This window comes from Moschus berezovskii, chromosome 9 (assembly GCF_049115385.1).
Source record: "Moschus berezovskii isolate FMDL1 chromosome 9, NW_MosBer_1.0, whole genome shotgun sequence".
Taxonomy (NCBI): domain Eukaryota; kingdom Metazoa; phylum Chordata; class Mammalia; order Artiodactyla; family Moschidae; genus Moschus; species Moschus berezovskii.
In genome coordinates, this window is record NC_142468.1 from 45,123,297 (window position 1) to 45,146,998 (window position 23,702).

At 36.7% G+C, this 23,702-nt stretch overlaps 1 protein-coding gene across 1 annotated transcript in view; it reads right to left on the reverse strand.

Moving 5' to 3' along the window:
- The window catches only part of DMXL2 (Dmx like 2), a 163,820-nt gene that overhangs the window by 50,200 nt on the left and 89,918 nt on the right, over positions 1-23,702 (reverse strand). Inside the window, exons 12-18 of the mRNA XM_055436246.2 lie at positions 22,511-23,207; positions 22,054-22,175; positions 15,887-15,976; positions 13,353-13,470; positions 9,138-9,257; positions 4,923-5,150; positions 1,080-2,756 (exon numbers count right to left, since the gene is read on the reverse strand). Of these exons, the coding sequence (XP_055292221.2) occupies positions 1,080-2,756; positions 4,923-5,150; positions 9,138-9,257; positions 13,353-13,470; positions 15,887-15,976; positions 22,054-22,175; positions 22,511-23,207 (3,052 nt within the window). The remainder of the gene's footprint in view (positions 1-1,079; positions 2,757-4,922; positions 5,151-9,137; positions 9,258-13,352; positions 13,471-15,886; positions 15,977-22,053; positions 22,176-22,510; positions 23,208-23,702) is intronic.

Below are 23,702 nucleotides of genomic sequence, written 5' to 3' on the forward strand. Positions count from 1 at the left end.
AGAGTTATAAAATAAGTCATAGGCAAAATCCTCTAAAAGTCACTAGTTATTTTAATATACAAAAAAATTTGGAGATACATTACAAGGGCATAAGTCTATATGAAGAGAAATATTCCAGGTAGCTTTGAGGAACAGACTTTTTTCCTCAAACTTACAAATCTTGTGAAATAATTAAAAGAGTACAGGCTTGGAGGCAACGATTTATTCACATCTGAACCCCAGTTCTGCCATTTACTATCTATGAGATCTTATATGTTCCTGAATCTCTCAGTGTCTTCATCTAAAAAAATCAAGTATAACAGTGGCTACCTACTAGCCACTGTTTGTTGTGATAATTAAATATGATAAAGTACATGAAGCTCCTGGCAAATAGCAATTGTTCACTCCTCCACGGTATTTACTGAATGAATGATCAATCATTTTCGGTTTCCTTTGCTAATGTCATCATTTAGAATCAACACCATTACCTTCAACTATCTGCATAAAAAAGAATGGAATCTAGTTTCAGAAGGTAGCCAAAATTTTTCTGGTTACAGAATGAATTAAGCAAGACACACGTTACATTAAAATGTATGAAAACCTCTTTCTCAAGACTTTTTGGAGAAAATTAGGTGATTATAAAAAAATTATTTGTACCTAGAAATGTGAAGATGAACAAGTTGTGCCGGGGGAGTTGGGGGGGTTGCTCCTTACAAACCTGGTGGTTCAACAGTAAAATTAACAAGTGGGCCATTTTTATCACTAAAAGCAAAATAAAAATAAACCATTGGACTCAATCTGCTAAAAAAAAAAAATGAGACTGTATGTCCAAAATGATATAAGAGTTTCAGGATAAAAACTCATGTGAGGATGCACAGAGATACCACAAATACATAAAGTTACAAGCATAAGTCAGAGTCTACCCAAATTGTGTTTTCTTTCATAACTGATCATATTATGTAATAGTAACTGTCAACTAGAGAGGACATTTCCCTGTAAGGTTTAAAGAAAGATTGCAATTTAATACGTGAGTTATTATATAAATAACACAGACCATTCTATTGACGACAACTTTATAAATTTTTAGTGAGAGTATTTACCTGAGTAACTCTTATCTCTGTTTTCATCAAGCTCAGTACTGGTGGTAGCCACTGTGTCAGCCAAAGCTACAAGGAACATCTGCTCCAAACGGGTAAGGCCTGGTAGACTTGAATGCATGAGATGACTAGAAAGTACCCTAGCATGTTCTTGGCCAAAGTAAGCTGGTCCATATTGAGAAAGATTTATGACTCTCGATGTGCTGTCTCTTTTTTCTGGCTCTAAGTCGATATCATCCGTTGTTATATCCTGGATTTGGAACAGCTCTGAGTACTGGCCCTCTGGCTGACTTTCCGCATGATCCTCACAGCTCTGTGGTACTTTGGTACCTTCTTCTGAAGCTCTGTAGCTTGTCTCTTGATCGGCGGCAAGCAGTGCATACAGAGGTAGTGGAGGAATGGAATCTATCTCAGTGTAATCTCGAGCACCGTCTTTGCCGATGGTGACTGTGTCCTTTGCTGTACTGCCACTTACACTAATGGTTCGAGAGAGGTGTCGCTTAGTTCCTTCCCCAGCATCAGTGTCTCTAACGATTGCAACTTCTCCTGCAATGCATTTTACTAAATGAGAGAGAATAGCTTTGGCCCTACGAACTTTCCCTAAATCCATCAATTCCAACAGCTGGGTGGGATGATACTGCGGGAGAGTAGGGGAAAGGACATGTGCAGCTTCAAATAAGCCACCATCTTGAATGACAGTTGGTGAACAAAAAACATCATCAGCAATAGCTGTTCCTTCAACAGTACTTTTTCTTGACAACATGCTAGATTTAAAGGCAGAATGATCTTGTATTGCTGTCTCGTCTGCATCAGAACCATCAGTGTCAACGTCTCCAAATCTGACAGCGTGCTTCCACTGTGCATATACATGCATTTCACAATCCATTCCTACCACCAAGATCCCATCTCTTACCCAAGAGAGAGAGACAGGCAATGAAGGCGTACCATCAACAGAGGACACTAAGTCTATAGATCTTAGAAGAACCCATCGTGACCTAACTCCTTGCTTGATACTTCCACCTAGCGGTAAAGTAATGACAGCTACTCCATCCTTACTATTGGTTTGCTCAGTCACAATTCCTGAAAGCCGCCCATACATGAAGATATTAGCACCAACCCCCACTGTGAGAATGTGGGAACCATCTTCTTTTGATACCCAGTCCAAATGTACTAAATGTTTGATATTCGGAATAAGGTATCTATCCTTGCTTAAAAGTGCATCTGATTTGCTATACACAAAGAGATTACTGTCAACACTGACCCTTGAATCAAGTACACTCCCAACTTTAACCAAATCATCAAGATGAATTGTTTGTTCTAAAACCCATTCTGACCCTCCTGTAGATTCACATTCGAAAATGCAAACATGCATGGAAAATTCTTTAGAAACAAAACCATTGTGGTGGATCGGTTGTTTGTAAGCCACTGCAAGGCGACCCGTGTATGAACAGCTAACAGCAACTGGTCTTCCCACGATGCTCACTGTACTGCTATTATCTTCTCCTTCATCGTTCATCAAGGGCCATCTTCTCCAATGATAGGTTTCCTTCTCATCATTTTTACACTGTAGGTTGGTTTCCATACAACATTTCCAGAAGCGTACTTTATTGTCAGAACAAGTTGTAACAACTAAATAAGGTGCAAGGCACACTGGATAAATTGAAGAGGAACTCAGATGGCCTTTAAAAAGAAAAAGTAGGTCATCATAATAAGAGAATCACAAAATAATATGCTAATACTCAAAGTCTAGATGTGATTAATTCAAATCCACTATGAGCTTGTTCAGAATAACTCTGTAATCCCTTACTAAATCAAATATTTCATTAAAATAAAACTCAAAATAAATTAAACAAGTCAAAGTTTAATCAATCAATAAACCTGTTATCTGCTATAAATTACATCTTTAACACACACACTTCACTGGACCTTCATGCTATATCGTTTATCACTTTCATCATAAATACATTAACAGTCATTAGAATTTGCCCTTCAAATTCCTCTAACTGGCCCTCAAATAATCCAGACACTAGATCTACTCCACCAAATGCTTTCAGTCAACCAAATAGACATTAGATCTCACCTAATGTCTATTAGATTTCACAGGTTTAATTCATGCTCTCCTAACACTAAACTAGAACGATCATATTTATTCCTGATGGCCAAAAGATTAACACTTCCCATTTATTGTCAACTATAACATGATGGGTAACAGTGATTAAGATTGAAATCAGAAAGCCTGGATTCAAGTTCCAGTCTATCAATGCCTTCCTAACAGTGGGAAAGTCAGTTAAACATCTGAGCCTGTTCTACCTATCTAATGGGGATTATGTTACTACTTCCCTTGGAGTGTTACTGTCCAGTAAAATGTTTGAAAGCATTTTATAAAGTCCCTGCAAAACAGAATTTATCATTACTAATTCTAATAAACATATCTGAGTATATCCTAAACTTTCCAAATACTTTGAAAGTTTCAAAAGCTGACCTAAATCTGCACCTGCCACAAAAGCCCAGAGTAAACTCTTAACATGGTCTTTCCAACTCTAATTCAAGCCCTGTGTTAGGGATGAGTAAGACAATCTCATACTCAAAATCATTCACCAGTAACTGGAGTAGTCTTGAACCTCTGATTTTGATTCTTCAAAAACATTATTCTAGGAACTCCTCAACCACAAATTCCACAAGTGACAGATCATTTTAAACTCAGATGTCAGTCCTGCTCTCTGAACTATTTTATCCACCTTGCTAAAGTCAGTATCACTTTAGGCAAACCAAACTATAAACTTGTATCCTGTATTTTCCCTCCAAAGTATTTGCCAACTCCTGTTCAAACATACTTAATAATAGCACGTGGATGAAGCTTTTAAAAAAAAAAAAGCTTCAATAATTCATATATGAACATATATGTTCTTTGCAATTTTGCTATCACAGTATTCCTATTTATAGGGGGCTTCCCTGGTAGCTCAGATGGTAAAGAATCTGCCTTCAATGCAGGAGAAGTGGGTTTGATCCCTGGGTCAGGAAGATCCCCTGAAGGGAATGAATGGGTACCCACTCCAGTATTCTTGTCTGGAGACTTCCTTGGAAACCACAGTGCAGGCAAGAAACCTTGCATTAAAATAATCACATCATAATCTGACAAGCTGATGATATTTATCACAGGAAGTAATTTCTAATATATACATGTTTCTAAAAAGATGCATCATTAGTAGAAAACAAATCTTTCTTTTTTTTATTTTATACTGCAATGGTGTCTCAGACAGTATAGAATCTGCCTGCAATGCAGGAGATGTGGGTTTGATCCCTGGGTCAGGAAGACCTCTGGAGAAGAAAATGGCTACCCAATCCAATATTCTTGCCTGGGGAATTCCATAGACAGAGAAGCCTGGCGGGCTACAGTCTATGGGGTCACAAAGAGTTGGACATGACTGAAAGACTAACACTTTCACTTTCTTTTACTTTTCATAGCTAGTTAACAATGTTGTGATAGTTTCAGGTGGATAGCAAAGGAGCTCAGCCATATATATACATGTATTCATTCTCCCCCAAACTCTCCTCCCATACAGGCTGCCATATAACACTGAGCAGAGTTCCCTGTGCTATGCAGTAGGATCTCGCTGGTTATCCATTTTAAATACAGCAGTGTGTACATGTCCAGCCCACACTCCCTAACTATCCCGTCCTCCATCCTCCCCACCAACTAGTAATCGTAAGTTCATTTTCTAAGTCTGTGAGTCTGTTAGAAAACAAAACTTTTAGTGTCAACTTTACACCTGTTTCAGAAGAGTTCATCCGTCCTATGCACTGAAGACTGCTCTGAGCTACAAGTGTCCAGTTTTAACATCTTACCTGCTGAAGGTGTTGCTCTTATTACTTCAACTCCTACTGGGAGATCAAGAGGTTGGCTATATACCAATCTAGAACTCAGAATCAGTTTACTAGCAGTTTGAAGGTTGGCAATTGATGAGGAATGTGACATGGGGCTCACGCTAGGAGAGGTTTCTGGAGAAGAGTCTACATGCTTCTGTCCAGGGACTGAAAGTAGACGCTCTGATGAAACACCTTCTGAAGCTTTAGCTTTGAAAACAAATTATGAAATACATTACTATCATCACTGTGTACGTGAACTAGAACAATACTTTGTTATAATATAAGAAATATAGTTTCTTCAAAGTGTTCTGGAGACAAGATCAAGTTTAAAATGTTCCTTGAGAGAATTTTCTTAAACTATTTTACCCTTTCTTAGCATCATCAATTACATCACAGGGATACTGTCACTGAAGAAGCACAACATGTAAGATATAGGGAAATAAAACTTAAGTTCCCTAGTTTCACTGTTTTCAACCTTGAAGACACATCAAAAACTTGAGGACGCTTTAACATGAAGATTCTCAGGCCTAAACACAGAAACACTGACTCAGTTGTTCTAAGGTAGAGTCCAGAAATCTGAATTAATAAGCAGCCGAGGTGTTTCTGAAAGAGACAGATCATAAATCAAACTGACAAATAACAAGGTACTGACTCACTTAAGAGACGAAGAAATTTAAACTTGGAGAGCTTAATGATTTTCCTAAGCCCCTATAATTAGCTAGTGGCAAAGAAGACACTAAAATACCAGCCTATCAACTATCAAATGCTGAAACAGAAACAATAAACATGATTTCAAGAACACAGGAAAGTTCCAAACAAACTTCAGACAGTACTAGTTGAATGGCTTTGTAAGCACAGTGATCTTGATCTTTGTTTAAAAAGTTTCTGGCTTTCACATTCAGGTGAAGTGAAAAATCTCTAAGCAGATTCAGTTATTTGTGCTTCTGCGACATGTATGAGATACTCTGCAACATTTATTTATTATATTTGTATGTTCATCTCACCCTCTCTGCCCATCTCGAGAAAATACTATATTTTCTGGTAGGTTAAGAATTCTCTTCCTTGAGGGTATTATGTAAGTGAAATAAATCAGATGGAAAAACACAAATACCACATGGTTTCACTCATATGTGGAATATTTTTTTTAAGTAATAAATGAACAAACAAAACAAAGACTAACACAGAAACAGAGAACAGATTGGCAGTCACCAGAGGGGAAAAAGGGTGTGTGTCTGTGAGGGGAGGGGGTGAAACCGGTAAATGGAGTCAACTCTATGGTGACAGATGGAAACCAGACTTTTGGTGGTGATTCTGCTTCACTGACTACGCCAAAGCCTTTGACTGTGTGGATCACAATAAACTGTGGAACATTCTGAAAGAGATGGGAATACCAGACCACCTGACCTGCCTCTTGAGAAACCTGTATGCAGGTCAGGAAGCAACAGTCAGAACTGTACATGGAACAACAGACTGGTTCCAAATAGGAGAAGGAGTGCGTCAAGGCTGTATATTGTCACCTTGCTTATTTAACTTATATGCAGAGTACATCATGAGGAACGCTGGGCTGGAAGAAGCACAAGCTGGAATCAAGATCGCTGGGAGAAATATCAATAAACTCAGATATGCAGATGACACCACCCTTATGGCAGAAAGTGAAGAGGAACTCAAAAGCCTCTTGATGAAAGTGAAAGAGGAAGGTGAAAAGGTTGGCTTGAAGCTCAACATTCAGAAAACAAAGATCATGGCATCTGGTCCCATCACTTCATGGGAAATAGATGGAGAAACAATGGAAACAGTGTCAGACTTTATTTTTTGGGGCTCCAAAATCACTGCGGATGCTGATTGCAGTCATGAAATTAAAAGACGCTTACTCCTTGGAAGGAAAGTTATGACCAACCTTGATAATATATTGAAAAGCAGAGACATTACTTTGCCAACAAAGGTCCGTCTAGTCAAGGCTATGGTTTTTCCCGTGGTCATGTATGGATGTGAGAGTTGGACTGTGAAGAAAGCCAATCGCCGAAGAATTGATGCTTTTGAACTGTGGTGTTGGAGAAGACTCTTGAGAGTCCCTTGTACCGCCAGGAGATTCAACCAGTCCATTCTAAGGGAGATCGATGCTGGGTGTTCATTGGAAGGACTGATGCTAAAGCTGAAGCTGCAATACTTTGGCCACCTCATGCGACGAGTTGACTCACTGGAAAAGACTCTGATGCTGGGAAAGGTTGGGGGCGGGAAGAGAAGGGGACGACAGAGAATGAGATGGCTGGATGGCATCACCGACTCTGTGGACATGAGTTTGAGTGAACTCCGGGAGTTGGTGATGGACAGGGAGGCCTGGCGTGCTGTGATTCATGGGGTCACGGAGAGTCAGACACGACTGAGCGACTGAACTGAACTGAAACTGTAGTGTATTAGAAGTCAAATTAACTGTTGTACACATGAAACTCATATAATGCCATTAACCAATGTTACCTCAATTTAAAAAAAAGAAATAAAATTCTCTTCCTGACAAGATTTTAGATCCCTCTACTACTGCATTTCTGTGGAACAACACATTATGCCAAGAATTAACTCCAAAGGCTTTGAAAAGATTTGGGGATTCCTCCTACCACAAGAGGATTAGGTTCAACCAGGTATAGGTAAAGGTTCTACTGAATCATTTGGCTTTCTCAATGCCAGTTCAGGGCCCAATTAGAATTGCTATTTACACAGTTACATGATGATGTTGATTACCAAGGGAACAAAAAACATATACACTAGTATTTTTCTGTAATGTTTCAGTTCAGTACAGTTCAGTTCAGTCGCTCAGTCGTGTCCGACTCTTTGCGACCCTATGAATCACAGTACGCCAGGCCTCCCTGTCTATCACCAACTCCCTGAGTTCACTCAAACTCATGTCCATCGAGTCAGTGATGCCATCCAGCTAGTATGTATAAAATCATTAAAATTATACAATCATCAATTTTCAAAATTCTCAAAAATTTTGGATTAATCAATTTAAGGCAGATTCAGTTTGATAAGGCTAACCATGCAGTTATTCATTTAAATTCTGTCTCAGAAAGTCAAAGCTTGTTTTAAAAAGAAAGATTCATAATCAATTTCTGTACTTCGTATTACACATCTTCTGGTTTGCAAAAACATCAATATGAATATGAATGGCAAAAGTGTGGCTGAAATGTTTTTTTTCATCACTGCTGCATTTCCTAATATTCCACAGAATCAGTTCCACCCTTCTGAACTTCAGAATCACATTTTTCTAAATAGCAAATCTGCTTCTTTTAGAGATGCTACAGCAAATGTGCACAGTATCAGATGATCAGTTCAGTTCAGTCGCTCAGTTGTGTCCAACTCTCCGCAACCCCATGAATCACAGCACGCCAGGCCTCCCTGTCCATCACCAACTCCTGGAGTTCACTCAAACTCATGCCCACAGAGTAGGTGATGCCATCCAGCCATCTCATCCTTTGTCGTCCCCTTCTCCTCCCACCCCCAACCTTTCCCAGCATCAGAGTCTTTTCCAGTGAGTCAACTCGTCGCATGAGGTGGCCAAAGTATTGCAGTTTCAGCTTCAGCATCAGTCCTTCCAATGAACACCCAGGATTGATCTCCTTTACAATGGACTGGTTGGATCTCCTTGCAGTCCAACGGACTCTCAAGAGTCTTCTCCAACACCACAGTTCAAAAGCATCAATTCTTCGGCGATCAGCTTTCTTCACAGTCCAACTCTCACATCCATACATGACCATGGGAAAACCATAGCCTTGACTAGACGGACCTTTGTTGGCAAAGTAATGTCTCTGCTTTTTAATATACTATCAAGGTTGGTCATAATAGTGTGTATTAATCAACAAAAAAGTATAATATTAATTTTATGGGCAAAACTGACTTATAAAGACATGATATCTAGAACAGAGTCATAATAGACCTTTAGTACATACTAATTAAAAATCAATCAAACTTATAATTCAATATGTCTAATGCATCCATTTGGTTTGTTTTTAGATTAACCTGCTTCATTAACAATTTATGGCCCTATAATTAAAAGTTTGGCATATATATACTTCAACTCAGCAATTCAATTTACAGTTCACTGGATCATCATTTTAAAGAGTTAACCAACCTAAAGCATGTCCAGTAAAAATGAATTTATCTCACATTATCTCTACATAAAATTGTTATATAATTACTTACCTAAACATGCCTGTATGGATTTAAGATGAAGGTGCCACATGTGGAGAATAGAGCAATTATTGCTGTCCTTTTCAATTACTACTAGAAAGAACTTTTCTGAAAATGGTGGTGGCCGATACCCTATTGTTAAAGGAAAAGAAATATTTAAGTTAACATGTTTCTATAGGGTTAAGAGAAAGACATTTGTTTAAACAAAATCTCTTGGTATGTATAGAAGCTGGAAGGAAAAGGAAGAAAAGATGTTTAGAAACAGTTTTATATCTTTTGTGCTAAAAGTTAAGTGGCTATCAAAGACTAATGGGGCTATGTCATTAACTACAAAAGCCAACATGAATGGATGCCTACCGATCAGAGATGGGACCATCTGAGCAACAAAGAATAAAAATGAATACAATTTATTAAAACACATTCATAAAAATACCAAAATGAGAGGGCACTTAACAATAGATGAAGAAAGGAAGGACAAGAAGGAAGAAATGAAAGGAAGAGAGAGAGAGAAAGCAAGAGAGGAAGCAAAGAAGCCCAGGAGCAGGTCAGCTGCACTGGATGCCCCTGGAAGTAACTGGGGCACTAACTCCTTTAATGGAAAACTGGAAATTAAATGCAAAGAATGAAGTAAACATATATTCTGCTTTTTCTATATGTAAGACAGCATTAAAAAAATATTAACAGTCATGGATGGAGGGCTGATTGTGGTGTTACAGAAGAAACTTTTTAGAAATTTTACACATTTTTTTTTAATGAAAAGATTATTTGTGAACATAATTTTTCCTGTTGACAATTACATTTTTCATATAGGATAATGAGATCTACAAAGGACAGCAAAAACTTTCTTGAGAAATGTAAACCTGTACATTATATGAAGTTATGGCTGTGAGACTTTTGAAAACTGTAAAGCACCACATAATTTAAAGAATATTTCATTCAATAAAAAGAGAATAGAAAAAAATGAAAGTCATAATGGCAACTCATTGCAAGGAGCACTGCTAAAACGCAAAGTATGGCCTCTCAATACCATGCTCCCTGGGAAGGAACAATTTGGCAGGGGCGGCGGGGGGGAATGACTCCATCCTTGCAAAGGCTATTTATAAGAGAAGCCTGGTATATCTTGCTGTGCCTGAAAGAAAGCAAATTATCAAAACTAATGGGGTTGTGTCAAAAGGATTCAGGACCAACTGAAAGTGTCTTCACCAGTCTAATACAGGACAATGTGAACAATAAAATTATAATTGTACTGACTGAAATATGTTAAGTATATAAAAATTAATGATTGATATATCTTTGTATGCATATTATTCAATAAAGAGTTTTTCTAAAATGGGTTCATAATGACACACAAAATAAAAAGAAAGACAACAACATTCATCCATAACCACCAGCAGGAACCTGGGAACAAAGTCCTTTGAAATCATCAATTAAAGAGAAAGAACTAAGCACTTACTCTGCTTAGAGTAATAGAAAGAACTCTATTTCAAGCCAAAAAGCTCTCATGGATAAGGAAAAGCTTTTCCTTACAAATGCTTTCCAGCTGCTAATAAATAAATGAGAATTGATAAAATTAGAAAATCATACTTGAGCAATCCTTAATGAAATAATCGACTGAAAAGCAACAATATCAATGGAAGAAACCATGAGATAATAGATTGCTGGCATATTTTACACTGGCGCCACCAGGTGAACTTTCTGAATCCTAACATCACTAAAAATGAGACATCCTAACATTATGTTCTTTCTTATGTCCTTCTGTGATGGACGTAAGAGCTCATTTGCACTTCACAGGAAAAATTTGAAACGACATCCACAAGTAACTGGTCAGAAAAACTGCTATAAAATAACTTTCTCTAAAACAAATTAGTGGCATGATAAGAGTATAAAGGGGGATTACTTTAGCTTAAAAGACTCCTAGAAATGAAACACTATGTGTGGACTCTATATGGATATGGATCCAAACAAATTAAGAACCAACAATGCTGGGCTTCCCTGGTGGTTCGATGGTAAAGAATCTGTCTGCCAATGCAAAAGACACGGGTTTCATCCCTGATCTGGGAAGAACCCACACTCCATGGGGCAACTAAACCTATGCGCCACAACTACTGAGCCAGTGCTCTAGAGCCCGGGAACTGTAACTACTGAGCCCGTGTGCTGCAACTACTAAAGCCTGTGCTCTGCAACAAGATAAGCCACCACAATGAGAAACTCATGTACCACTAGAGAGTAGCCCCCACTTGCCACAACTAGAGAAAAGCCCATGCAGCAACAAAGGCCTAGCACAGCCAAAAACAAAACACTTAACAGTGTATAAAATGCAGGAAGGGTAAGGGAAGAGGAGAAACATACATTTCAAGTCCCTTAAGAAAACAGCTATAAAATCAAGAATATTGAGGAAACTGTACAAAAACTAAAGGAGACATATGTATACCTATGGCTTATTCATGCCGATGTACAGCAGAAAACAACACAGAATTATAAAGCAATTATATTCAAAAAATTTTTTAAAATAATAAATGGTGATAGGGTCACTATAAAAAATAATAATAAAGGAAAACAAAGAAAAGCATAGGGAAATCTCCTGGCCTGATTTCACAGTGACATAAAGAAGTATCAAGAGAATTCCCTGGCAGTCCAATGGTTAGGACTCAGCACTCTCACTGCTGAGATTGAACCCCCAGTGGGGGAACTAAGATCCAACAAGCCATAAAAAAAAAACTCAAAAGAGAAATAAAATAATACTTTTAAATGCAGGTTTTCCAATTAAAAATATTACTTTAAAAACACCAACCTTAAAAAAAAATACCAACCTTATATAAGCACTGTTTTCTAGTAGGTTGGCATGTACTCCATTAGAAATAGCATGATAATCGGATAGTTCCATTTGCAGGAAAGCATATTAAAAAGTTTTAACCCAAAGTACTATTATGCTACAGTGATAATGAAATAAAACTGAACATGATAATAACTTAGAAAAAAGAAAAGTTCTGATATATGAAAGAAAAAAATTACTAGTCTGAGGGTTGAGATGATGTTTGAGCTAGCCTCACAGAGTACAGGAACTCATTCTGATTTTCCGCTAAAGGAAATGAAATTAACCATACGAATTAAGTAGAAATGTCTTCCTTAAAAGTCTATACATGATTCTGTGTCAAAAGCTATACTCAGAAAATAAAGTATGACCTTCTAATACTTACAAGCTATAACCAGATAAAGTATCTGGAAACTCTTTGAAAATTAAAAACTATTCATCACAGAAAATTAATTCTTAAAGTAGGACATATTGTTCCTACCTTCAAGCAGAAAGTATTCTACTCGGTATGTTGTATCTTCAAATCTCACTTTCAAATAGAACATGAAAAGTTTTATAATTACAAAATTGTAATCTCTAAAAGGAATATTTTAAGCTAAATAATAAAAGTTTAAACAGCATATGGTTTACATTTTATTTTTAATTGGAGGTTAATTTCTTCACAATATTGTGATGGTGTTTGCCATACATCAACATGAATCAGCCATTAGATATACATATGTCTCCTCCGTCTAAAACCTCCCTCCCCATCCCACCCCTGAATGGCCTTAGGAGAACTACTTTCTCTCAAGAAGAAAGAAATCAACCCTTCAGAGAGGAAATCTATGAGACAGTACCTTTAATGCTCAGAGTACCTGAGCTTCCTGGTATACCATACAACATAATATCTTCCTTCTACAGTCATCAATCATCTTTAGTAACTTATACTATAATTAATTGGCTTCCTTAAGATACCACAGGGATACCTACTACCAATCAAAATAATTTAACTGTAGTGTTGAACAATCAAGGTTAAGTTTTTAAACAATTAAACTAGATTCCATAAATAACATTTCTTGGCAAAAGGCTATGTCACCAGTGAAAGTATCTTTCAAAATATAATTTTTAGGGAGGTTGGGGGATAATGGGTACATGTATATGTATGGCTGAGTCCCTTTGCTGTCCACCTGAAACTATCGCAACATTATTAATCAGTTACATCCCAAAACAAAATTAAAAGTTTAATTTAAAAATAAATATATCCAATTTTTACCCACATATTGTCTTTACACAGAAAAAAACAGTAATGACAGAACTGGTGTATCTGTCAAAAATCATGAGAGTGATGACTTCTGATAAAAAGACCTACACTCAGTGAAAGTTTAGAGTTTTTTTAAGATTAAGGTATCAAACTCAAGACTATTTTTTAAAAGTACCTTGGGATGGCTGAAAAAATATTTCTGTTTCCTTTTTTTCCATATCTTCCTTATGTGGTTTATATCCTCTAATGAAGTCTTCTTGAAACACATGAAGCAACTGTGTATTTGAGCCACACTACAAATATGAAAAAAAGTAAAGTTTTATCTTTGCAATTCCATATCTTCCACTCACTACCTCTCCAAGAACCCTAATGTAGAAGAAATAAATCCAACAACTTATATTCTTTATAGAAGAACTAAGTATAGTGGGAAAAACAAGAAAAAAAAATCATTAGATAAATTACTTTCAAATATTCTAGTCAATAGCATAACTGTGAAACTAATAAAAACAAGTCAACAGGTCTGCATCTCAGAAAAAAATAAAAATAAATTAAAAAAAAAAAACAGGTTTCAAGACCAGATGGAGAAGGCCATGCAGACCATATTAAGCACACTACTACAGACTCCTTTTTTCTTATTCCACTTGAGAACCAGGAAAAGAAAATCCCTCAAAGTACTTCAAAAAAATATGTCTAGTAGGAATTATGAAGGATCCCACAACAGCCAGTGGGAATGACACATCTGTGAAAAAATGTATCTACATTTAAGTAAGTAGGATTTCTAAAAGAATGGATGAAACATCACAATCAGCTGATGCTAAATAATCATGTGGGACCACACAGAGAAGAGTAAAGATGATCACAAACAGCTCCTTAGAATCACAAAAGTGAACTGAAATTCAAAGAAAGGCTAAATCCAAACAAAAACTTATTGTGGAAGTAAGTCAAGACAGTTAATTAGATGGCTGTCCCATGGATTTTCAAGGAAGGGAAGCAGCTGTGATAAACCTGGCACTCAGTGGATGGGCTACAATCTTAGGGAAAAAAGCAAATCAGCCTCCTTTCATAGTAGAAGGAAATTAAAGGACTATTGATCAGATTGACCAACAAATTTTTAATGAAAATTATTAAGGTATTTTTATGTCTCTCTATATAGAAACACTAAAAAAAAAAATCCCTTCACAGTCAAAGCATAAACAGTCATCTCCTCCAGGGAAGAAGAATGTTGCTGTTGTTGTTTAGTTGCTAAGTCATATCTGACCTTCTGCAACCCCATGGACTGTACTCTGCCAGGCACCTCTGTCCATGAGTAAGTAGGTTGCCATTTCCTTCTCCAGGGGAATCTTCCCAACCCAGGGATTGACTAGAAGGCAGATTCTTTACCACTGAGCCACCAAGGATGCCCAAATGTGAGAAAAGGGAAGGGTGATGCCTTTATGGATACAGAAATAATACAGCACACTGGAAAAAAATGTAGAATGAGTTTTAAAGTTTGTAATTTATAAGCATAAGCCATTTGTCAGTGCTTACAGTTTACCAGCCCTTGTGATAAAGATAGCCACAAATGGAAAGGGAAAAAAATCTTCAATAAGAATGAAGTAAAAATCAAAATGCTAAGTGAAAAAGGTCTGTAATAATATCCCATAGTGAAGAGTAGAGAAGGGGGTAAACTGGGAAAATGAACAGCCAATTCACTAAAAATTAAGACATTTATGGGAATGAAGCTAATACACTCTTCTCCCATATCCCTATGGAGTATAAAAAGGAAATGATAGGTTAAGGGTTTCCTGAAATTAGTAACTTGAGTCTGGCAGCCACATTTCTGTTGCCAAGAGCTGATGTGGTCATTTCTCTACAGTGGTGGAAATTTTTCCTGACATAATGTGCAAGGGACTATGAAAAAATAATGACCTAACTCTGTATTTGTTTTTAAATATGGTCAGCTCTTTCTCCATTTCTTTGTTTGAAAACTGTTGGCAACTTCCTCACCAAAGTAACCTTTTTTCATATTTGGAATGAATATACTGCTCTATCCCCTTCAGTCCATAAACACGACCCTGAAGAAACAAATATCCTGAGGGTTATGATAGGATTTACAAACTCCCCATAGACAAAAGCATTCTCCTTCTTTCCTAAGTCAACTAGGGAAGAACAGTGCCCACATCAAAGATCTGTGATTAGAGAGTAAATGCATGCTTTGATCCTACTTCTATCTTCATTTTAATGGATCTCACAAAAAATACATAATACTCAGCTTAACAAGCCAAACACTCCAAAGGCAATAATACAGAAAGAAAAACCACAAACTGAGCCTCTATGCAGCTGGACTGTACATAAATCATTGCTAATTTTCACTATGGAAATCAAAAGAGGTTGGCTACATTTAGTATCAAACAACAGAATTATTCTCTGAATGAAATACAGTTGACCTCTGAACAACACATAAGAATGACATACGTCCACTTCAGTGGGAATTTTGTCAGTAGTAAATATTACAGTTCAATAGTAAATATTACAGTACTACATGATCTAGTTGGATATGTAGAACTGAGGACGTGGAGAGCCGTCTGTTAAGTTATAAGTGAATTTTCTACAGTGAGAAGGGTCAGTGCCCCTAATTTCCACCTTCAAGGTTCAACTGTGTATCATATGTTCATAAAGCACTCTGGGATAAAGCAGGTTAGTATCACCAATTCACAAGCACGTTTTTACTTGGTTGGTTATTGCATCAAGTTCAATAATACAGCCAGGTCGAGCAGTTGACTGTTGGCTCACAATATTAAACACTTCTCCAATAAGTTTCTGTTAAAAAAGAAAGAAAGAAAAGGTTCATAGTCAATATATGAATCTACTGTCAATACGACACAGCATCTTGGATATTTAAGGCTCTTCTTAATATTCACTGATTTACAATGGCAATTCACAAATTCAAAGAAATATTTCAACTTTCTATACTCCTTCTCTTTTTTAAAATTAACTAGGCAGAAAAACCTACAGTGATTACATAAGCAGTATACAATTTCAAGACATCTAGTTCTTTGAACATGTCTTCATTTAGCAATCTTAATGCTCCAACACAGAGCTGGCTGAGGACATGGCCCTATGCCTATGTGGATGGCTGCAGATCTACAATGCTATTTAAAAGTACAATCTTGCTAGAGCTTGTACTTCCCCTCAACGATAGAGGCAAAGGATGAGAAGAAGTCAGACTCTGTGACTTGGGATGGAGATGTGCAAACAGAGGATCCCCAAACCACAAAATATTTCTGCTAAAAAATACAATAAATAAATAAATAAAACGCAGTCTTCCTTCTTTAACCTTCCAAGCAGCCCTCTCTTGCACAGAAACCTTTCAGTAACTTCACCTGAAGCAATTACTTCTCAAGGAGATGCCCATTCTCCTCAGTACTACCTCCACTCTTACTGCCTTCAGAGCACTCAAGAGTAGTAAGATCCCAGCTTAGCCAGGGGTGTAAGTACAAGGTTAGCTATGGGAAAGTAGCAATATACACTGGAGTTGTAGGATCTTTCCAATTTATATCAGCAGAATTCCAGAGGGCGTGCATGGGAACAGATTCTAGGGTTATTAGACAAAGACAAAATAAGTGCTTGGGTAGGGATGAATTTATTGTTATGGGTACATTCACCCAAGATTCAGGATTTTAAATGTTAGTTAAGACACCTGGATGTGCTGCCAACCTGGACTCAACTGTGACCTACAATTAGTGAGGTTAGAACACTGGAATTTCTGTAACACACCATGAATCTTTGCTCCTTAAAAATGTGGTCACTGGAGCAGCAGCTTTTTACAAATGTAGTCTCTTAGACTCCAATGCTAATACATGTGTATTTTAATAAGCTCTCCAGATGATTCATGGGCATGCTGAAGTTTAAGTACTGTTACAGATCAATGGTTCTCAGCCTTGAACTATGTTCAACTATGAACAATGGTTCTCAGCACACTGAACTAATAATCTCTGGTGCTTAGGTCCCACTTGTAGATACTGACTTATTGGTTCTTGGGTACAATCTGATCATCAGGCATTTTACAAGCTCTTCAGCTGCATCCAACATATAGCCATGGTTGGGATCCCCTCGCAGGAATATCTATCTGCCAGCACTATAACTAACAAATATACTGAATGCCTTGTTCAACACTACAGGATCCCACTCAATGTCATCTTCAATTTTAAGGGGGCATCAAAAGCTCAAAAATCGAGATAAATAAATTCTTAATGCAATATTTTTAAATAAAAATTAATACAATAAATAATAATGAAGAAAAAGTAGCAAATGTTTTAATACAGGATCCAACAGTGTCTTGATGAGCCATACTGGAGTCTAAGACAAAAAGTAAAACTGCACAGACATGTTTTCATACATTTTTTTAAGGTTAATTTTTTTCAGAACACTAAAGTGGTTGAAAACATTAAAAAATGAAAGGTAGTATACTGAAACTCACAAAATCATTTTAAATTTATTTTTACCAAAAATAATTTAACCAAAACTTCTTTCTGCAGGGCAACATTGTGACTGGATTTTTTTTTTAAGTTCCCAAGTCCACTTCTAAGTATAGATAAGACTGCACTAAGCAAAATTTGTGAATTGGTTCTAGAAAATCCAAATACAATGCTGACTTTATATTACAAATTACTGACACATTTTAAGTGACACATGTCACTTAAAACTATTTCAGATGAAATTTCTATAAGACTTAAATTATTAAAATATTTAAAAACCAAGTCAGTGACGGGTTTTTGTAAACAAGATTATCCACATAACATTATTTTTCTCCAGTGAGCAATTCAAAATCTAAAGCATTTCAGTTAATTTTTCATATCTTCATTTTGAACATGAAAATAGTATGCTGTAGTAGTCAGAAGAATGGCCCCAAAAGATGTCTACATTCTAATTCTTAGGACTTATGAATATGTTACTTTACATGGCAAAAAAAAAAAAGTACATATGTGATTAAAGATCTTGATATGAAGAGTTATCCTGTATTATGTCCAATATAATCTTTATAAAAAGAGAGGAAATATGGTCTGATTTGGAGAAAAAGATATGACAAGAGAAGCAGACACCAGAAAGAGAAAAGGATTTGAAAATATTATATACTATGTTGCTATCTTCAACAGGCAAGATGGGGAAGAAAGACAAGAAATGCAGGTAGCCTGTGAAGCTGGAAAAGGTTTAAAAAAAACTCTCCTCTACCTTGGTTTTAGAGCCTCTGACCTCAAAGATATAATATAATAAATGTGTTGTTTTAAGTCACCATGTTTGCGTAATTTTGTTACATCAGCAGTAGGAAACTAACACAGATATCAACAAACAATTTTTATCTGATATGCACTTTTTCTAATAATAATTAATATCACATCTGATCATGTATTTCCAACTTTTTCCCATTCACTTCGGATTTCACACATCTTGCTAAAATTTTATCCCCACAAAACACACTTTCTACTTTCCAAGTTTCTCCCTCTTATTCATTTTAAGTCACAACTCTCAACTGATAAGAAACAGATTTATAAACAGAAAATTTCAAATAGAGAAAATTAGATAAGTAGATTTTTTTCACAACGTTTGAATGTGTTCTTTTTTTTTGTTTTTTAATTTTGCATGTGAGGGCTATTTGTTGCAGCACTCAGGGGTTCCTCTTATTGCAGAGCACCGCCTCTAGAGTGTGGGGTTTTGGTAGCTGTGGCACACCAGATTAGTTGCCCCAGGGCATGTGGGATCTTCCTGGACCAGAGATCGAACCCATGTCCCCTGAATTGGCAGGTGGATTTTAAACCACTGGACCACCAGGGAAGTCCTGTCTCTGGGGACTTCTGTTCAAGAATTTAGCTTATGGAAGTAGAAAGGGTGAAAAATTTTCTACAATGAATAAACAGTACATTTTAACTTAAAAAAAAAAAAGAAAATGGAAGGTTTAATAAAAGAGTACATTTGTAACTACACTGGAGCAGAAAACCAAGATAAATTTTAAAATTCCAACAACGTATTAACCTGCTCTAAATTAAATTTCTATTTTCCTAGAAAAATAATGCCCAGGTTATTGACACATTTTGCCAGTGAGAAGAAGAACCACAGAGTATGTTCTCTGAGAAATTATGGGGATTGCCACAGCCAAAAGACAAAAAGCAGCCAAATGTTATAATTTTCAAAAAGGAAAACAGCATACCTCTATAAGCTGAAATAAAGAGCCTGATGCCTATTTAGTACATTTTAGTCATCAAAAGACATCAGGGTACACACAATCTACTACACATTAAAACAATCTCATACAAATCTGACTTCCCTTTTTGACTACAAGAGATTTGGCAGACAGGGTATACTTTATTTGCATGACAAGCTGACTCATGCAAATACTTGGGATAAGCTGAAGAAATATTCTAGACAATAAAAAATGGAGAAAGATTTCAAATGTATACTGCTAGGTCCTTTCTTCAGTCCAGTACATTTAACATTTCTGTAATGAAATCCAGAAATTACATCTAAATTTCATCTAATTGACTTAGATGAAAACGCAGAACAACATTCATCAAACAGGCTCATGATGTAAGTCATAAAGAAGTAACACAAATAAAAGAATCTGGATTCAAAAAGATACTAAACACCTATACTACTGAGTGAAATGTAATAGGGAAGTAAGTCTATATTTGAGTCCCAAATTCAAATGCACAAATATAAGATGGCTTGCTAGCAGAAAATAAATAAAAGACTGATATTTAATTGAAAGCACGATATGAATTAATTACATACAAAGAATGTGGCATGACTGACAAGACATAATCTACTGAGAGAGGGCATAATACTGCTGTATTCTAGAGATCCTACAATTTCCAGTGTATAAACAAACTGAAAGTTGCTCAGAACAGCAACCAGGGTCAAATACAAAGCAGTTAGATAAATTTATGGGCAGAGGAGCAGCAGGTCTGGCCTGAGGGAACAAATTTGGGGATTACAAGATAGGTATCTGAGGTGATCTCTCGTGTAAGAAATATTGTTATTTAGTCACTCAGTTGTGTCCGACTCTTTTGAGATCCCATGGACTGTAGCCCGCCAGGCTCCTCTGTCCGTGGGATTTCCCAGGCAGGAATACTGGAGTGGGTTGCCATTTCCTTCTCCAGGGGATCTTCTCGATCAAGGGATTGACCCCATGTCTCCTGCACTACTGGCAGGCAGATTTTTTACCACTGAGCCACCTGAGAAGCCCATAAGAAACATTAGACTTATTCTAAATGAAACTACAGCTAACAAGTCTAACAAGACTCTTGAGAGTCCCTTGGACTGCAAGGAGATCCAACCAATCCATTCTGGAGGAGATCATTGGAGGGACTTACACTAAAGCTGAAACTCCAATACTTTGGCCACCTCATGCGACGAGTTGACTCACTAGAAAAGACTCTGATGCTGGGAGCGACTGGGGATAGGAGGAGACGGGGACGACAGAGAATGAGGTGGCTGGATGGCATCACCGACTCGATGGACGTGAGTTTGAGTGAACTCCGGGAGTTGGTGATGGACAGGGAGGCCTTTCGTGTTGTGGTTCATGGGGTTGCTAAGAGTCGGACACGACTGAGCGACTGAACTGAACTGAACAGCTAACAAGTAGAATTTAAGGATTACAAATTTAATTTCAATATAATTGTGATGGTAATTCAAAGACTGAATGTGCTGCATTTAGAGTGAAGTTTCCCTCCTCAGAAGTCGGAAGATAAGCTGGCAGGAATATGGTAGAGGGAAACAAAGCATCAGACAGCTAGTCAGACTAGGGGAACTTCAAATCTTCCATAATTTTAAGATGCTACTTTTCTAGACTTTCTCTATGTCAACCTTGTGACTCCAATCCAATTATCACTGTTTTTGGAACAAGACTTATTTAGACATGTACTTTCCTGTATCCACTTTCAGGCCATCCTCTCACTCAACAAAGACTAAGGATCTATCTTTCTAAATCTTATCCATGTATCAAAAATGAACTCAAATACTGTCCTTAATAAAAACGTATGATTACCCTAATCTGATCTCTCTCGCCTCTGAATTACGAAATAATGTTTGCCAATTGATTATATATCACCTTCAGACACCTATTCTGTCTTAAACTGTTATTTAACCTTTTATTAATAATTTCTCTTCTCAACTAAATTTAAATCTCCTTAAAGGCAGACACTGTATTCCCTATACATCTAGGGACACATGACAGGCATCCAAAAACAGTCACTGATTTTCAATATTGGGAGCATTTTTGTTAGAACAGTTATTTTATAAAAAGCCATGTTTTCATAACTAAATGGAAAATTCACCATTCAAATCTGAGTATTAACTAACATGCATGACTTCCAGCTGAAATACAGAAGAGTGGAATGAGATACTGCCACCCACTGAAAACATATTCTAACCACAAGACTTTTTAAAATAATGACTCAAGCTAAGAAAGGTTCAAATTTTCCCAACCTAAACATAGAGCTTGGTGAAGCTCCCTTAAAACGTTTCTTGAACAAATAAAAATTAATGGAACCAAACGAGAGTGAAAAATGTCAAGAAAAAAAGATATTTTAGGGAAAAAATTCATATTTATTTCTTTAAATGCAAAATTGATGTGTGATGTATAAACTGTAATTTTTTTTCTGGACCACAGGGGTTCTAGTTCCTCGACCAGTGACTGAATCTGGGCCACAGCAGTGAAGGCATCATTAGATGGTAATTTTGACTCATTTACCTTGAAACACAAATTATGGAAAAACAAACTAGTTACAGAGAGCCCAGAACAGATGCTTACTCCCTGAACACCTACTAACAAATGAAAGTCCTAGACAAAAGAGAATGGCTTCTTAGCTTAGATATATTAATAAAGATTAGGAAATACTTACTGAAGATTCTGGATCTGACAGTTCATCCAATAATTTCCTTGCATCTACTACAGCTTGGTAGAGTCTCAGATTTTTGCCATCAGAAGCAACAAAGCAAGCACTAGCAGAATTACAATACGTGCCTGGGAAAGTAAACACCCTGCATTATAATGTATATTTTTATTACTGACTGAAGTACAGAAAAAAAATTCCATACTTCTCTTTTTAGGTATAACCATGGTCCAGAATCACAATGAAATGGATACAATTAATAAATATAAAATTATCAACAAAAAATTCAATAGAAAATAAGTTATGAGAGAAAAAATTAAAAACAAACTTTGAGAAAGTCTAAAGTCAGATACCTACATTTGAATATTTATTAAAAGCCCCCTAATAATAATAAATATAAATTACTTTATATATAAATAACAATTTTAAAGCTTTTATTAATTTTATTATTAAAACGAACACTTACCAAGACAGTAACTGGGAATAAGAGTTGGAAGCCAAGCAACATTAGAGAAGGCTGAAGTATGTAAAGAGTTAATTCGTGCCAACTCTGACACTCCTCCAGTATATGACAAGGGTCCTATTGGGTCCACACGCCACAGAATAAGTTCACTGTAGATGGCATTCGGGTCATGAAATGTACGTGTTGCTGCATTTCTGAGAGGTTGTTTCAAGGAACCCTTTATGTGTCTTACAGGATCTATCAGTCTACTTAATTTACTGTCAGAGTCCCACTGAAAATCTGATTCAGGAGTCAACAGAGCATTATGATGAGATGATGTCAATAATAATGGTAAAACTGAATGACATGCCAGATCATTGAGGTGAAATCGATGACCACAATATCTAAATTTGTGAGATACAGTTAGAACTGTGGTAAAGGCAGACTTATCAGCAAATGTGACTGCCCACTGATTGAGAGAGCCATCTATGTGTTTAGAGACCATCATTACTGTGGGAGCTAAAATGTTCATATTTGTACTGTGTGATCCAGAGTGCATCAGTGATCCTCGAGGACTGCATTCAGCCAGCATGTCTTGGTGTAAGGGAGTGTGGTGAGAATCTTTCACGGTATTTATACAGGCATACATCATGATATTTTTACTAAGAGAGCTTGCATCACCAGATGGAAATGCAACAGGAATCCGAGAAGAAAAAGAAACCTGAAAAACACAATTATTATGACTCAGTGTAAGTAGTTTGCCTCCTCTCAAAGTCTTCTAAAAATACTTTAATTTTCAAAATGTCAAACCTCAGCTTCCTAGCAAAAAATATCATTTTCAACTTCATTATGTTCTAATTCTTTTCCTCTATTCATATAATATCATCTCTATTCATAGCCTATGAGAAGAGTGAAGAAATAGTTGCAGGTGTCTTGCCTCTACATCTAAATGACAACAACTACAAATCTAAACAAATATTGTTCAGAAAGGTAACAGATAAAGATAGCTAGATTTAAAGACTAAAACTGGAGAAGTGGGGGGACTCATCCTGAGTCACATTTTTAGGATAATTTCTTAAGGGCTAAGTCATTTTAGTCACGTCCGACTCTTTGTGACCCTATGGACAGCAGCCCTCCAGGCTCCTCTGTCCATGGGATTCTCCAGTCAAGAATACCGGAGTGGGTTGCCATCCCTTCCTCCAGGGGATCTTCCCAC